Source organism: Myxine glutinosa, chromosome 11 (genome assembly GCF_964187855.1).
Source record: "Myxine glutinosa chromosome 11, kmMyxGlut1.1, whole genome shotgun sequence".
NCBI classification, from domain to species: Eukaryota; Metazoa; Chordata; class Myxini; order Myxiniformes; family Myxinidae; genus Myxine; species Myxine glutinosa.
The window spans coordinates 111,111,593-111,129,198 of record NC_136271.1 but is presented as its reverse complement, the minus strand read 5'-3'; the positions used below and the strand labels follow the sequence as shown (position 1 = coordinate 111,129,198).

General features: G+C 43.9%; 1 protein-coding gene across 1 annotated transcript in view; it reads right to left on the bottom strand.

Annotated features, from left to right (window-relative positions):
* Nucleotides 1–729: 729 nt before the first annotated feature.
* The window catches only part of KLHDC8A (kelch domain containing 8A), a 42,883-nt gene continuing 26,006 nt past the window's right edge, over nucleotides 730–17,606 (bottom strand). Inside the window, exons 2-5 of the mRNA XM_068102456.1 lie at nucleotides 12,215–12,379; nucleotides 6,656–6,880; nucleotides 4,456–4,557; nucleotides 730–1,000 (exon numbers count right to left, since the gene is read on the bottom strand). Of these exons, the coding sequence (XP_067958557.1) occupies nucleotides 798–1,000; nucleotides 4,456–4,557; nucleotides 6,656–6,880; nucleotides 12,215–12,379 (695 nt within the window). The 3' untranslated portion in view covers nucleotides 730–797. The remainder of the gene's footprint in view (nucleotides 1,001–4,455; nucleotides 4,558–6,655; nucleotides 6,881–12,214; nucleotides 12,380–17,606) is intronic.

Here is a 17,606-nt window from a genome sequence, read left to right as displayed (position 1 = left end):
TTTCCATAGCTCATGCATCCCTCATCATTTGCACATGGTGCTCTTATGTACAATGTCATGGTTTTGAGGAAGAACAAACGAAGGGAAGCTGCTGACTGCGACTAGTTTTTACTTGATTTTATTCTACCGTGACCGACTGACCAGTTTATTTTCACATCAACGTCGCTGAGTGAAACCAGTACGGTGGAGGTTTCGTAAGTGTGGAAAAAAAAAGAAGAACCACCTTTAGAGGCCATTTTTCCCTGCAGAGCAGGGGTTGGCCTTTTTCGGGCACCATGGTCCCCTTTTTGAAGCAATGTTTTACGGCCGGATGCCCTTCCTGCCACCAACCCTGTTAGTCGACTCTTGCGACACACAGGGAATTACCAGTGAACTGGTGCTCAATTTGCCGACCTCGGAAGGATGACAGGCTGAGTCAACCGCCCTGGTGTTAATTCAGCAATCCACCAGGATCCGAACCCAGGATCCTAGGATCCCGAGCCGGCACCCTAACCACTAAGCCAACACCAGGCTAAAGGTTTCGTAAGTGTGGGAGATCCACAAATCCATGTGGGACAGCAGGAACGCCAATTCCTCCAGTAGATCTAGTACAAAAACTGGACATGGATTCTAACTGATGTGATGCTATCAAAAGCAACTATACCAGAGACTACAGAGAAATAACTACACTTGTCTATCTCAGCTAGTCCATTCCTCACCAAGAGAGGCTGTGCTGCACTGGCTGCTTTTTCCATGCACCAAGTATTCATATCCCTGGCGGAGAGCAGCAGGCATGAGGCAGAATGTTTTTTCATCCTTCAGGCATCGGCTTCATCAACAACGGTGAGAACTTCGGCCGCATCACTTGGCCCACGAGAAACACCACCGACCACGTACAGCTTGTTACGCACTCTTAGGGAAGAGCACGAGCAGCGAGGTGTGGGCATGGATGGCAGAAGTTCCCAACGGTTCTTCACTGGGTGTAATGCCTCAACTAGTCCCAATGGCTTTGGCTGGTTTCCTAGCAGGGCAGCAAAGAGAAGATTGACAAATCAGGCAGGGTCATATTTGCACAGATTACTCACTCCTCGAAAATTGTTCCTATTGGCTAGCTCATAAGCCATAGTCATAAACTTACCTGAAATCACAAGGGGCCATCTACATATTACCATTGTGTGTGTATTTAAATTTTTCCTAACCATATATGTAGACATTAATGATGTTAAGATTAATTATTTTTTAAAAAAACAAAAACTGAGCAAGGTCAAAGGTTTGTCTGTCTTGTGTTCATCAATACACATACTGTAATTTTATTGATCAAACAGATTTCAGGCAGGTGCCAAGCATTGTGCATGCATTACCGTCCCGTGAGACAAGGATAACACCGGTGTCCAAAGGAAATATAGAAGTGGCCCTGAATATAATTGGGTGCCATTGCCGGTGGGTGAACTTCTGTTGGTGGGAGTAGAGTCCGGTTCCACTGGAGATCTGTCTGCAGTAGCCGCACTGAAACGCTGGGAGTTGTGGCTCTGGATTGTAATGACCATGTCTCCTCTGCCTCCTGGCCTCTGTTGGCTAGATTAGTTTTGATTCCACAATCTTGGCTCCTTGGAGAACTGCCTGATGCCTACACTTTGCAGTCTCTTCCCACTTATGTGGAGATACTGTATATCTCATGCACACAAGTGTCTTTTGAAGCAGTCTTTGTACTGGAGCTTTGGGCGACATGTTGAAGGAGGATATGGGCCAGGAGACAGAGGTACTACACATAGCAATGCTTGATCAAGAGGACAAGAAGCTGAGAATCAATGTCATCTGGGTTCGGCCTGAAAGCTGATTTAAAAAGAAGGTCCTTTCAGGCTTATTTCTACAGAGGCATCAACTTTTTGAATGTACAATTATATACTACTAGCTGAATGCACCCGGCGTTGCCCGGGTTCTTTTTGAATGAATTTAATCTTCTGTGCATAGGTCTTACTATTATAATTCAGCTTTTACTCGTGGCCATAGAAGATTGACTATGATAATTCAGCTCAGCTTTTAATTGCGAAATGGGCCCAGCCCGGCCGAAGCGGCCTCGGCCGGCCTCACCACCTAGCCTATAACCTTCCCGAGGCCCGTCCCGACTTTTTTGGTTCTTTTTGAATGAATTTACTACCATAATTCAGCTTTTACTCACGGCCGTAGAAGGTAGACTACTCTAATTCAGCTCAGCTTTTAATTGCGAAATGGGCCCAGCCCGGCTGACGCAGCCTCGACCGGCCTTGCCACCTAGCCTATAACCTTCCTGGGGCCCGTCCCGACATTTTTTGTTTCAGAGGTTTCCTCCTATCTTTCACCGTTCAGGAGATTAGCGCGTGCAGACAAACAAACAAAAACATTCTTTAATATATATAATAATATAGATATAGATAGAAGATAGAAGATAGATAGATAAGAAGAAGATAGAAGAAGATATATAGATGAAGAAACTTGTACACAAAGCAGGCCAATGAAAGGTAAATAAGCTAGCTCAAATAAGGTGCATAATAATTTCATTATTATACAGTATATGCCTGCATTGTGGTGGTGTTTCGTATGCAGCCTGTAGCTGTTTGGCTGCATCATTTTCTGGAAGAGTGGTTGTGACACTGATGCAGTACCCCTATTACCAGTCATTTGGTACTCATTTTACCGACCTCAGAAGGATGACAGGCTGAGTCAACCCACCTAGTGTTTATTCAACCGAATGACAGGGGTTCTAACTCAGGAACTTAATATATCAAGCTAGCCACTTTAACTGTTAAACCAACACCAGGTGTATATGTCTGCATACTCACCATGAACTAAATAAAACACGTTAGGATGGTCATGGTAATTTAAAGGGAAAGTTTTGGTGTCTTGTGTGACCCCGGCCTACCTTTACGGTCCCGAAACGGTGGCAATGGCAGAGAGACAACAGGTTGCAGGTCTGCGAGAACAACTGGGTGAGGAGGATTGTGAGAGTGAAGAGGGTGGCTAGAAGGAGGATGGATTAACTGAGGGAGGAGATTGGTGTGCAGATGAGCTTGACAGGGAGATTGGTGAAATGCCGGCTGAGATGGGCTGGACATTTGGTGTGGATGGAGGAAGAGAGAATGATAAAGAGCGCATAGGATGAAGGAGCAATGTAGGAGGAAAAGAGCTAGACTACGGTTGAGATGGGAGAATTGTGTGAAGAGGGATATCAATAAGGTGGGATGGTTTGAGAGTGGCGAGAGTTGGCTGAGGATGGAGGGAACTGGAGGAGTATCGTTGTCAAGGTAGGGCAGGAGCTTGGTGGCATTGGACCTCACCCCTTATAGAGGGAAGAGAAGAATGAGAGAGAGAGAGTAAATAAATAAAATGAAAAAAAAAAATCCCTTTATTTCCCTCCTTAAAGTGATAACCTCTGCATGTCAGTGAGAAAACATGCATGAGGAAGATCCAGTCTCATCTGTTGCCATGTAAGAGTTATGAGGAAGCAAAAATAATTACGGTTGTTTCTAATTTAGAAGAATTAGAGGTTATTTCCGGTTACCCATGATGCATGTTTATGATTAAGCACATAGTTTAGAATTGTGCATTAAAGCAAGAATAACAAGCAAAAGAGCAATAAGAGATTGCAAACCCTCGCCAGGAAGTATTTTCAGTGGTTTTTAAGGCTTTTGTGTTAAAACACATTTGGCGGCCGAACCACGTGACCAATGACGTCAACATTATTTTTTTTTCTCCACCAGTTTATGCCAACATGGCGCTCAATAAATTTCATCTTGATTGGATGAAGTTTTCTACTTGTCGAATTATGATATCATAATGGAGGCACCTATGACATCATCATTAACATAGTTTATTCCCCATGGAGAGTTCTTTTCAATGAGCCATGTCTCAATTTTTTCTATTCAGCACTTTCCGAGATATAGAGGTGCAAAGTTTTTCGGTTTTTCCAAGATGGCGGCCGAACCACGTGGCCGATGACGTCATCATTAACATTACAAAAAATTATACAGGTGGAGTTGCACCTATGGTAAAAATTTCCTGTCGATCGGACCAACGGTTGGAGAGAAAATCATATTTATTCTGTGCGGACAAAGACAAACAAAGACAGACAAACGGACTCAAATGCAATACCCTCTCCTCTGGCGAGGGTAACAAGAAAGAGCAATTAGAGATTGCAGACCCTCGCCAGGATGTTTTTAGTGTTTTAAAGCTTTTGTGTCAAAACAAATATGGCGGCCAAACCACGTGACACATGACGTCATAATTATCATTAAGAAATTCTACAGGAGGAGTTGCACATATGGTGAAAATTTCCTGTCAATTAGACCAACGGTTGCAGAGAAAAATCATATTTATTCTGTGTGGACAAACACACCGACAGACAGACAAACAGACAAAACGGACTCAAATGCAATACCCTCTCCTCTGGCGAGGGTAAAACTATGAACAAAGACAAAAAAAATTGAGTCTGTGGCTTACCAAGACCCCCAACAACAACCACACGTCCACCAAGACAGGCTGCAACAAAGTCTGCTCTCTTCTTCTTCATATGAGGAACTTTTGATGATTTCAGCCATATTCCTACAGAGGAATCAACAGGTGCTCACCATGTGAATATACAACTGTGTATGTACTGTGAAGGAACATGTGCACAAAGCAAGCCAATTAAAGCAAAATAGACCAGCTCAAATGAGGTGTATAATTATTATATTATTGTTCAGTTAAAATGGTCACTGTATGCAAAATCCATTATGTCAGGACTCCCCCAGTATAATGTTAGGGCGAGAGTTACAGTCAAATAAAATGGCCTAAATATTTACAATCTTAATAGTAAGTAGTTCAGTATGACGGAGTGGCGCATCACATTGTACCATAATACAGTCAATATTTAAGATTGCTCATGTGGCTAAAAATTTTATTTATTTATTATCATCTGCCCAATAGGGTGGTCCAAAAAACATCGATCTCTCCGATTTTGATGCTCTACTGGATTATTGTTAGAAATGGTCTAAAACATTCACCCACCAAATATTTTCGCTCAATTGCATCTAGAAACTCATACACACTTCAATTGAAATATGGCGTTTTTCACCAAATTTGGCTATTTTCGGCAAATATGGACAAAAGTTAACATCATGTGACACAAATGTATTTATTACAGATTTCACATAATGTTACTAAAATGTGGCACAGGCATCAAGTAAATTATCTCATCTGAACCATTTCCATAAATATCTTGATAAAAGATATACGAACAATAATTGGATAGGACAGGGCATTTCAAGTTCTAGACCTATGTTGATGTGTACGCATATAATGACATAAAAAGCATAGCATCTTGGAGTTAGTGTGATGTATGTGTGATGTGTGTATGAGTTTATAGATGACTCAGATGCAAAATATTTTTTGGGTGAATGATTTAGACCATTTCTAACAATAATCCAATAGAGCATCAAAATCCAGATAGAAAAGTGATTTTTTTTGCATTTTTGGACCACCCTACTGCCCATGGTGGTGTCTGGATGGAGAGATGGGTTGGGGGAGTGAGGGGAAATTTATTGTCATGACCTCCCACCCCCTCCATCCCAGGCCCTTAATTATTTTTCACATTTCAAGCCCTGGTGTCCAACCCCCAAACGCACGCACTACACACATCACTTGTGTACACTTATCGCATGCACACACATCACGTTGGCAATGAGGGTAAAACACTTACCGGTAGTTTAAACAATAAGGGAAAACATTTTTAAAATAACACTTAAAACAGCAATTGATTAGAACGGCACTCAGTGGAGAGCACACCTCCACCAGGCTGAACAGGTTTCGTTTTGTATCCCACTCATAGGCCGGATCTGGATCCGGAACTGAACCAAAATATAATCGGCTTGTTCTTGTCACCTAACCCACTCATCCACTAAGTTTTGTCATATCTCGTCCACAACATTTTGAAATATCATTTTTGGCCCCATCTTTCAATGGTGAAGAATCTCTTTAAAAATTAAAAAAATTCTCGTGTCCGGATCTGGATTCGGATCTTCATCAATATAGAACCAATTCGTCCTTGTCACACACCCAACCTGTCCACCAAGTTTCGTCCGAATCCGTCCATAAGGTTTTGAGATATGCTAACAGACAGACAGACGACAGGGATGAAAACAGCCTCGGTCTACCTTCGGTGGCAGAGGTAAAAAGCTACAAAATGTATGATGATTGCTTGCACGTAATTTTAATCTAATATATAAAATGACCTCAGGCTGATGTTGGGCTAGCGGCTAGGGTGCCGGCCTATGATCCTAGGATCCTGGGTTCGAATCCCGGTCGATCGCTGAATTAACGCCAGGGGGGTTGACTCAGCCTGTCATCCTTCCGAGGTCGGCTAATTGAGTACCAGTTCACTGGTAATTCCCTGTTTGTCGTTAAAGGCGGCAAAAAGGGTTGGCGTCAGGAAGGGCATCCGGCCGTAAAACATTGCTTCAAAAAGGGGACCAAAAAACAACAACCACGGTTCCCGAAAAAGGCCAACCCCCGCTTTGCGGGGAAAAATGGCCTCTAAAGGTGGTTATTATATATATTATATATAAAATCATATCATGGAATTTTGTGGGGAAAGGAAAATCATAGCCTCAAAAAGGCCTCAAGAAGATGACAAGTTGAAAAGATATGAAACATCAATGCAAACCTTGTTGTATATCGAAGAACTCAACGGTGGACACGAAAGTAGGACGCAGATGGTAGTTGCGAAGACTAGGCCGTTCCAAACCACCCAGGCTGTATATGCAGTTGTCGGTGCTGACGTAGCCAGAGAAAGCGCGCTTGCTGGTCATAGAAGGTAGGCAGGTCCAGGTCTGGGTGTCTAAATCGAATGACTCGAGGGCTGTGATGGTCTGCTTGCACTGCCGGCCACCTGAAACAGGGATTTTCAACACTTCACCGCATGCCTAACCTGGCTGTCCATTTTACCAGGCCACAGTAGTAGTGGTTTAATACAGCACAATACCCGAGAGTTATGCTTATTGGTGCAATAACTGGGGGCGGGTTAAGTCGAGGACAAAAGGTGAGGTGTAAAGGCCCAAAACAGGGTGAGTTTTGTAGGGGTTAGGCCCCTTCGCTTGGGCCGAGTTTGCAGAGATGCCATTTGAGGGGAACGAGGTGGTGGAAGATGGGCACACACCAGAGATGGACTTGACAGTTTACAAGAGCGAAAGATGGCTTTTGTGGAAGTATTACAAGGTGGAGGAAACGGTCTAGATGGTAACCCAATCTTTTTATGAGAGAGCAGGGTGGAGTCCCTGTCAGTTCACCTGTGCAAACATCCATACTCTACATCATTGAGGTTGTTCCCTTCCAATAGCCAAAGAGATATGGGTTTTGATCAGAAGGGCAGAGGAGCAACAGGATAGATTTGATGGAAAGTTAGTCATAACCAGGTCTATGAGGGAGTGCACATCAACTGCGGATATTCAGGTTGGGAAGTTAGAGTGGGTTAGATCCAGAGAGACACAGAAGGCCTTCGTTGCAATGCCATGATGGTTGTTGCAGAACTGACACCCAGCATCAGCTGGTATTGTGGTAGTTGAAATCGCCACGGATGAGGAGCATAACGTTGTGATGGACAGTGACAAGTTCATCCATATTAGAGGAAACAGAGTTATATAAAGAGTTATCATTGGGTGTCTGGCACACCACGCAGACAAACCTTAGGTGGTTCATGCGAGGTATACACAGCCTGAGGTCATAACAATATTTAAAAATACACATTAAACAATCGATACAACAGACATACGCGACAAATCCAGTCCGGAATTCTTACCTATTCAAGTGATATTCACGAGGCAGGAAAACCACATCCACCCATGGAGGACACCAGAACCGGCTCATTTACAAACTGGCTTTAACACAATCCTGGACACAATATAGAAATCCGTCCTCTTCCTTACCATTCCCAAATCGATACATAAAACCAATATGTTGAAGGAAAATTCAAAATTCCCTTAATCTTTTGCTGTTCCCTTTTGACGAGGCTTTCTGGTTTCCTCTCCTGCTCTTCCCCCAGTCCAGGAGCTCCTGGAACAGCATCCTCGGAGTAGTATTCTTACCGTCCCTAACCTCTGTCCACAGAATCCTCTACCTCTGTTCCTCATCTCAACTTATCCGATTATATTGATAGAATGTTGTCTTTTACCCAGATTCCTATGCCTCCTCTCATTTTATCTTTTCCATCACATTACATCTGGAAACCTTACAATTCCATCTTCCAACTAGAATAGCACTCAGTAGAGAGCACACCTCCGCCAGGCTGAACAGTTGATGTTTTCTATCCCACTGAAAGGCCGGATCTGGATTCGGACCTGAACCAAAATCTAATCAGCTTGTTATTGTTGCCTAACTCACTTATCCACCAAGTTTGGCCACAAGTCTTCCACAACTTTTTTAAACATCATGTTATATATCACTTTTCGCCCGATCTCTCAATGGTGAAGAATCACTTAAAAAATTAAATAATACTCCTATCCGAATGCATCTTCAGATCTTCACCAAAATCAAACCAATTCGTCCTTGTCAGACACCCAACCGGTCCACCAAGTTTCGTCCAAATCCGTCAATAACTTTTTGAGATACCGTGCTATATATCGGTTTAGCCCGATCACTCAATAGTGAAGAATCACTTTTAAAATTCTCTGATCCGGATCCGGTTTTGAATCTGCACCAAAATTCCGGTTTTGAATCTTCACCAAAATTAAATCAATTCTTCCTCGTCACATACGCAACCTCTCCACCAAGTTTCGTCGGAATCCATACATGAGATATCCTACTATATATCGTTTTTGGCCCTATCTCCCAATGCTGAATAATCACTTTAAAAATTACACTAGCCGGATCCAGATCCGGATCTTCACCAAAATCTAATCATTTCTTCCGTGTCACATACGCTACCTCTCCGCCAAATTTCATCCGAATCCGTCCACAACTTTTTGAGATATCTTGTTCACGGACAAACAGACAGACAAGCAGACAGACAGGTGTTAAAATATAACCTCCATCCACCCTCAGTGGTGGAGATAATTACTCCATGCACCCATTAAACCAGGCTTCTCTTACTGCAACTATATCAGAATCCTCACAACATACAATCGTTTCAAGAACCTCAATCTCATTATTTAGTCACCTGGCTGTATTGAATATTTTAACTCCTTCCCTGTCATTCTTTTTCTTGCCTGTTCATCCAAATTTTTCTGCTATGTACAGTTCTCCCGTTGGTTGTTATCTTCATTTACGGGTTTCAGAAGGTGCGAGGAAGTTCTCCCAGAACTAAAAAATCTCCGCCTTTTTTTTTTTGTATACAAGATCGAGGCTCGTGTAAGAGCTAGCACATTAAACACACATTAGCACATAAAACACCCAAAAAAAATAAACGGACACATAAAACAATAAAGGGAGGGGCAGACAAGTTGGGGAGAGAGAGGGAAGCATGCAAGCACAACAGTAGAGATCTGTGGAAGGGAGGGCTGGGGGGGGAGGGTGGGAGGGCGAAGGAAGGGGTACACGGTATAAAACAAATTGACACCACTAGGATTGTCAGGCATGAAATCGGAGATTGAAAGAGGTGGATTTGGGGTGTATTAACGGGATTAGAAAAGATCAAGGTTTTGTATGGGGGAAGATAACAGATGGTGGTGAACAGCTGTTTTAAAGACCTGGAGGGAGGAGAGGAATTGAAGAGAGTGAGGGAGTTTGTTCCAGAGGTGGGAAAAAGAGGAATGAAAGAGTGAAGGTGAGCAGAGAGTCTTGATTTTGGCAGTTTCACCAGAAGAGGGTTGCTAGCAGTTCTTGTGCGTCCTGCAGGAATATTTGGGGGACAGAGCCCAGACAGAGCTGGGGGAGCTAGGCCGGAGAGGAGTCGGTGGAATACAGAAAGATCACCTCTGGTTTTGGTAAAGGATCATTATTCATGAACCAAATTGTGTGTTTCAACTTGTTCATGAATCTTTCTCCTTCACCGTTAGTCCCCCATGTTTCATGTGCAGAATACACTTTGCAGTGGAGGATGATTTCCTTCTCCTCTAAGCTACAGCTATGTTCATTTAATCTTCTCTGATTCGTCTGGAAACTAGTAGTTGTTGGTTGTACACAGACGACATATTTTTAGATGCTCTCATCTTGATTCTCAAAGAGATCAACTTGTAAAGTAGGTCGTGATGTCCAGATGTCTGTTCGTCCGTCCGTCCATCTGTCTGTTAACCTTTTGCTATTTTTGCTACTCCTCTCTTATCACTCGGCTGATTGTTCTGAAATTTGACACATGAATACAAGACCATATCCTACAGAATAGCCCGGGCTTTGATTTTTCGATTTCGGATCATTGGGGGCTCCCGGCGGCGGGGGGGGGGGGGGGGGGGGGGGGTGGGGGGGGGGAGGGAGGGAGGAGGGGGTAACTTTGCATCCCTAATCATCCCTTATTTACCAGCTGATTGCTCTAAAACCCAATACAGCCCTTCTACTCGATAGTCCACAAGATCGCTCAGTCTTGGAATGTTTCTATTTTGGACCAGGCGGCTCCCGAGGGTTTCCATAAATCAGCATGTCTGACCAACAACCTCAAGAGATGACCATCAGCCCACTCAGGTGGGGGGAGGGGGCTATTTTTAGCTTTGGTGTAGAGCTCTGTCCTATCGTAAGGCAGGGATCCCCAACCTCACTGGAGAAGTTGTAGCCATTATCCTTTTCAGCACACATTCCGGCTGCTTGGTGTGGCCACACAGATTTAGACCTCAACATACGATGGGTCTGTGTCCTTTTAATCACTTTCTGTGACTGATTGTCATTGTTTGGCATATTTTTGTTACATCCAGCAATTTTGTTTTCTTCAAGAGGCCATAGGGCCTCAAGTGCTTAACAGGGATCACCGATGGCACTCAGAGGAGTAATGTCAAGAAGGTATGTGCCAGGGTTGTACATCCGCCTGCTCATTTGCACCTCACTGGTTTGCTTAATAGCTTGCCATCGCTCAGGATAACTCACAGGGGCGGTATCCACAACCAAGCCCCCTCACTTTCTCTCTTTCTACCTTCTCCTCTATCTATTAGCCTAATGAGGTGAGGTCCTTATTCCCTCATTCCAAACCAAAACCAAAGCTTGATCTTTTCACAAACCTTGATCAATTTTTTTTGATCTTTTCTACCCTCTAATACACCCCAAACCCACCTCCTTCAAATTCAATTTTCTTTCCTGAAATTCCTAGTTGCGTCCATTTGTTTATCCCGTGTACCCTGCCCCAGTGCTCTCCCTTCCACAGATCTCCCGATGTCCGTATTCCACACTGTTGTTGTGTTTCCCTCTCTCTCTCCCTCTTGTTTCCCGCTCCCTTTATTATATGTTCTATGTGTTAGCTCGTACACAAGCCTCGACTCAGTATCCCCCCCCCCCCCCCCACCCCAAAAAATCCCTTTTCAAGTCGCATTGCAAACATTCTTCCTGCCCCTCCTCCTATTTAGGCCAGGCCCATTTTTCTGAAAGCACTCCTTTTGCTCTTGAAATGCTTCCATTGCTTTATAAATGCAAATGTTGCTGTAAGAACAATTTTTTCAACAACAAGTTAATGTCTATTGCTCTGCCCATGAATGCTCTTCATTTTCTTATTATTGAAAGAATGCCAGAAATCATAACCTCACAACCCCATACCATTTCATTAGGCAATATAGATTCGGTGGTTTAACGGTAGGTGCTCTAAATCTGGGAGGTCGAAGGTTGTAATCCCGGCTGAGTCCTTCCTGCCTTCCCTGCCTTTCCTAATCAATCCATAGAAAAACACAAAACATTTTCAGAATATCATTTCATTGTAATGCTGTTCAATCATTTTTTTTAAGGTGATACGGTAACGACATCAGTACTCTTGTTGTAATGCAATGTGTTTTGCAGCGTTAGTAATGTGTTTCTCTGTAACTATTCCTGGTAAAAGCCTCGATGCCTCCTAATGTCCTTGTCCTGCATGCAATGTCTGCAAACACTCCCTCATGAGTCTTAGCTCACTGCAGGGAAATAAAATAAAATACATTTATACACAAGGTATTCCATCTCACAACGTTTCTCATTTCACGAGTGTCCCATTACACGGCCAGTATTCAAGTCCATAAGCTCTACATTAGCTCCAATTTACTCTCCATTGACCCCAACTCCCCCTGCAAGTAACGCATCTCTCACTGTAACCTGGTACAACTTGATCGAGTGAAGTGTTCCCTACCAAGGATGTAGAGCAAGTTTCCTCTGATGCAGGCGACAGCACCATAGCGCGAGGTGGGCATTGGCGGCAACGCTTTCCACTCATCATGGAGGGCGTCGTACTCCCAAAGCGAAGATAGGGGGCTTGTGTCATTAGTCATGCCACCAGCCAGGTAGAGTCGACAATCTGTCAAACAGAAAGGAAATGTGTTATGCTGTTATGTCCACATAATCTCAGCTGTGCACAGGACCTAATGGGAAACATGTGCGAGTAGTTCATGCCTACCGATTGCTACACACAGTCACACACAAGCCATACTTTGTATTTATTGTAAACGATACAATGGCCTTTGTGATGTTGTCATATACAGTACCTGCACACAACCTAAGGCCGTGGTTCTTAACCTGGGTTCGACCGAACCCAATGAGCCAGTCTCAGGGGTCCGGCGGAGGTCCTCCGAAACGCATTGCAATTAAAAAAAAAGAAGTTTTGTATCAATTTTGAATTTATGTGTAATTACGCTTATTATTAGTCCCCTACCGGTGTACACCGGAGGGGACTATAGGTTTGCACGCCGTCCCTCCGTCAGTCCGTCCGTCCGTCAGTCCGTCACGCAAAGAACAGTTTTCCGGACTTTTTTCTAAACCCTTAATGCTAATGATTTCAAACTTGGCACATTGTTTCCTCATGATAAGTTACAGATCAAGTTCGAACTTCACAACGTTTCGATCATTTTTGACAAAGTTATGGCACTTTGAACTTTGGGAATTCTGATAATTCTGATGATCCTTAACTCAGTGCCATTTTAAGTTTTAATTTCCTTTAAAAAAGATTTTCTCTGCAATAATAGGACCGATTGAGATCAAATTTTCACCGTAGGGGGAACTCGGTCTGTAGAATATTTTAATGGTAATTATGACGTCACAGGTCACGTGGTTCGGGCGCCATATTGTTTTTTGTGAAAACACGAAAACCCATTTTTCTCTGCAACGTCTGAACCGATCGAGGCCAGACTTTGCAGGCAGAATCGCATACCCATGACGAACAAAAAGGTCAGCGAGCATGACGTCATGCATCACATGGTTTCAGAGTTATGACGTTTTTAAGCATGAACCTTTAAAACCGAGCTCCTCCCTCATTTTTGATCCAATCGAGGGGAAACTTCACAGATCTTTTCAGCATGTCAGTCTACTAAAATGTCCTTTGGAATTTGCGATAGGGCACGTGGTTTGGCAGATATCATTAATTAAACGAAAAAAGAAAAAAAAAAAAAAAAGGATATCTCTTGTTTATTCTGGAGTTCTCCTCAAGCCGCACCGCGCGCCCTCAGCCTCGTCTCGTGAACGTCAACAGCGCGACACAGCACGCGCTTTCGGGAGGGGCAGAGCCAAGCCGAGCAACATATATATATACACATCGATCATTGATCATGAACCGGAAAATATAATAAATTAGTGATATTTAGCGACTTGAAAGGTTCTTTATCAACAACTTATTTTCTCGTGCTTCTGCTGATCTGTCTGCAAGGTGTATAAATCGAAGTCCCGAGTGCGAATCACAGGTGAGCCCGTCCTGAGGTAATTAGCGATTGGGAACGATTCAGAACCTGTGCGTAAATAACCCTTGGTAATTTCCCCAACAGTTTTCCAGACGACAGACTGCCGGTAGGGGACATGTATTGCAGCGCAATACTCAGAATGCTTGTTAATATTATTATTATTTTGCTATGTATGTTACGAACGAATGGAAATGTTATTTGTAATTGTATTCCCATCCCATTCATGGTTTCACTGGTCTGTGTTTAAGATAAGTTGTTTCACACCGACTGTAGTAAGTTGAATCAATGAGCAACTTGCTAATTATTCTGTTGATGGTGCTTACTTGCTTACTGGATTTTGGACTTTGCAGGTGTTCGGAAGTTCCAGTGAATAGCCTCGATTAGCTTGCCGTGTGCCGTGCGTCATTGGTCGTGCCTTACTTTGGAGTTACTAATTAATTGAAAAGTAAATTGGAAATGTTTGTAGATATGCAGGGTGGGTTCAGTTAAATTAAAGTCAAAAGTGGATGGTGATTATAAAATATGATTGAATTACTCAGAAAATTAGTTGGAGGTGATATAACTCCTTTGGTCGCAATTCAAAACTAACAATTCGCAGTTTTCTATGTAATATTATAATGGGATTTGAGGTGACATAGAGTTGAGTAGATAATAAATCCCATCATCGTAACTATAAGTTATGTTTTCTTCGTTAAAATTTCTCATTTTTCAGAGGGGTACTGATTAATATTTAAGCATGTTCCTTTTAAAATTTTTGTCATGTAATTATTTGCCCGAACTCAATTAAAATCAGTTTGTTACTTTAAAAAAAAATTTTTTGCAGTTTGTCGAGCAAAAAAAGGAAGTGGTCGGAGGATTACGTGCGGTACGGGTTCACGGGTTTGATGGAATGGGACGGAAGTCAGTGTCCTCAATGCATGCTTTGCAATGTCAAGTTGAGCAACTCCAGCCTAGCACCAGCAAAACTACGGGAACACTTCAAAAAACTGCACGGCGAGGGGCAGTACAAAGACGCAACGCTGGATGAATTCAAATTGAAGAGAGTCCGATTCGACGCAAGTGCTACCTTGCCCACTCTCGGCTTCGTTCCAATTGACAAACCGATCCTCACCATGTCGTATGAAGTTGCATACCTGATCGCAAAGCAGGGCAAACCGCAAACCGTTGGCAAGACACTCATCAAACCGGCCGCGTTGAAGATGGCCAACATCATGCTGGGAAAAGCTGCTGAAAACAGGTTGTCTCTTGTTCCACTCTCAAATGACACCATCAGATGCAGATTCGACGACATGAGCGACGACACCCTCGCCCAGGTAGTTGCAGATTTAGTCGCGAGCCCGGCGAAATTCAGCCTTCAACTTGACGAGACCACCGATGTTTCGAATTTGAGCCAGCTCATCTTATTTGTGCATTATGTCAAAGGAGACGAGATCAAGGAAGACTTTCTGTTCTGCAAGCCTTTCACAACAACGACGAAAGCAGCTGACGGGAAGAAGCTTGTGGACAACTTCTTCAGAAGCAACGGCCTCTCGTGGAACATGGTGTCTGCAGTTTGCTCGGACAGAGATCCAGCCATGCTGGGATGCAACTCCGGTTTTGGAGCGCTGGTGAAGGCCGATGCACCACACATCATCGTCACGCACTGCGTCCTGCACAGACATGCGCTGGCATCAAAAACCCTGCCTCCAAAACTGGCCAATGTTCTGAAAATCGTCGTTGAAACTGTGAATTACGTGCGAAGCCGTGCTCTGAATCATCGCATCTTCAAAGAGCTGTGCAATGAAATCGGCTCTGAATTCGAAGTCCTTCTCTACCACTCTAACGTTCGATGGTTATCATGAGGGAAGGTAGTGAGCCGTGTTTTTGCCTTGCGTGTAGAATTAGCCCTGTTTTTGCGAGAACACCAGCATTGCCATGCAACGCACTTCCAAGAGCCAGAGTTCATCCTCGCCTTGGCGTACTTGGCTGACATCTTCAACGCACTCAATCATCTCAATTGCCAGATGCAGGGCGGTGGAGTGAATGTCATCGAATCTGAAGAAAAGCTGAGCGCTTTCCAAAATAAGTTACCGTTGTGGACGCGGCGAATAGAGAACGACAACTTCGTGAACTTTTCGCTACTGGACAAGTGCGTGAGCCGGATCAAAGATGAGTCTGAAGTTGGGCACTGCTGTACCGGGGGAGCTGAAGCAAGCGATTGCCACACACTTGGATGAGCTGGGAAAGTCATTCGACTACTACTTCCCCGACCAAGAGCAATACCCAGCATGGGTGCGGCAGCCGTTTACTTTTGACTTTGCAACGGTAGATGTCAATGACAAATACCTCGACAACCTCATCGAACTTCAGCAGAGCCAGACTCAACAACAACTCTTCGGCACAACAACGCTCTCAACGTTTTGGTGCCGCCAAATGGAAGGGTATCCTCACATCGCTAAAATTGCCCTTGAGATCCTCACGCCGTTCGTTACAACGTATCTCTGTGAGCATGCGTTTTCGAAACTGGTGGACATTAAAACAAAGAAAAGGAGCAGGCTTGCATGCGAAAATGATTTGAGGCTGGCCCTTGCCAAAACAAAACCATGCATTTCCCAGATCGCCTCCCGAAAAGAAGAACAGAAAACGCATTAAGATGCAATTCTTCTTAATTTTTTGGTCAAATTTGAGGGGTTCCGCGAGTGTTCGGTGGGTTTCGTTAGGGCCCGGCACCTTTAAAAAGGATAAGAACCACTGACCTAAGGGAAGGCACATTAATGAATTACTGTATTTTCCGGTGTATTAACCGCACTTTTTATCGGCAAAAAAGTTAAAAGTTAGGGGTCCAGTTAATACACTGTCGCGGTTAATACACTGGAAAATATGATACGTGGTTTTTCTGTTATCCATTACTGTAAAACAAACAGGCTCACTTTGTGACCATTGTAGAGTACGGAAGAAAACAGAACTCAGGGTGGCTACAGATAGGAGATGGCCTTTTAGGATGTAATACATATTCCTTCTTTGGAAGACCCTCGTACACCACTAGAGGTAATTCAGCACCGCTAAACTCAAATCTCATAAAGGAACTGTAAGGTATCTCGACAAACTACGATCAATTGTCGTACACGTTTATTCACTCTGCCGATACAGGCCCGATTCACCTCAGCCCCATCCGAGCTCCGGCATAGGGATACAATGCGGTCACGGTGTCGGGATACAATGCGGTCACGGTGTAGGGATACAACGGTGAATATTTGCACTTCATACATGACATCCTCCCCTTTAAGTCCAAAATTACCAAGAGCAATACGTGCTAGATTTCAAAAATTGACATTTCAAAAGCAACATTTCCAAAACATGTGAAAATATGTGTGCAAACGGTTATGAGAATAATGAAAATACGTGAAAATAGAACATGTGTCACCGTGAAAATAGAACATGTGTCACCGTGAAAAAAAAACATCTTCAAAGATTCAACCGGTCGGGTGCTTTTCTCTCACGCATTGAGCGTCGTGGTGTACCAGTGGATACAGAGTCCGAGGTGATTCCTTTGGGTCGCGGTGTACCAGTGGATACAGAGTCCGAGGTGATTCCTTTGGGTCGTGGTGTACCAGTGGATACAGAGTCCGAGGTGATTCCTTTGGTCTCTACGAAGGGTGTAGCGTTCGCAGAGGTTTTCGGGGCATCCAAGCCAGCTGGAGCGGCCATGACGATCTCCGGCAATGGTGGGTCGAACTGTTGTCCTGACTGACGATGCTGCAGGCTCCATCGACTCACAGTGATGGTAGGCTATGTGGTCCTGATGTCGACGAATTTCGCGGCCGTCCTGCAGGCGAATCACACAGGACAGTGGACCTGGCTTCTCGATGATGTCCC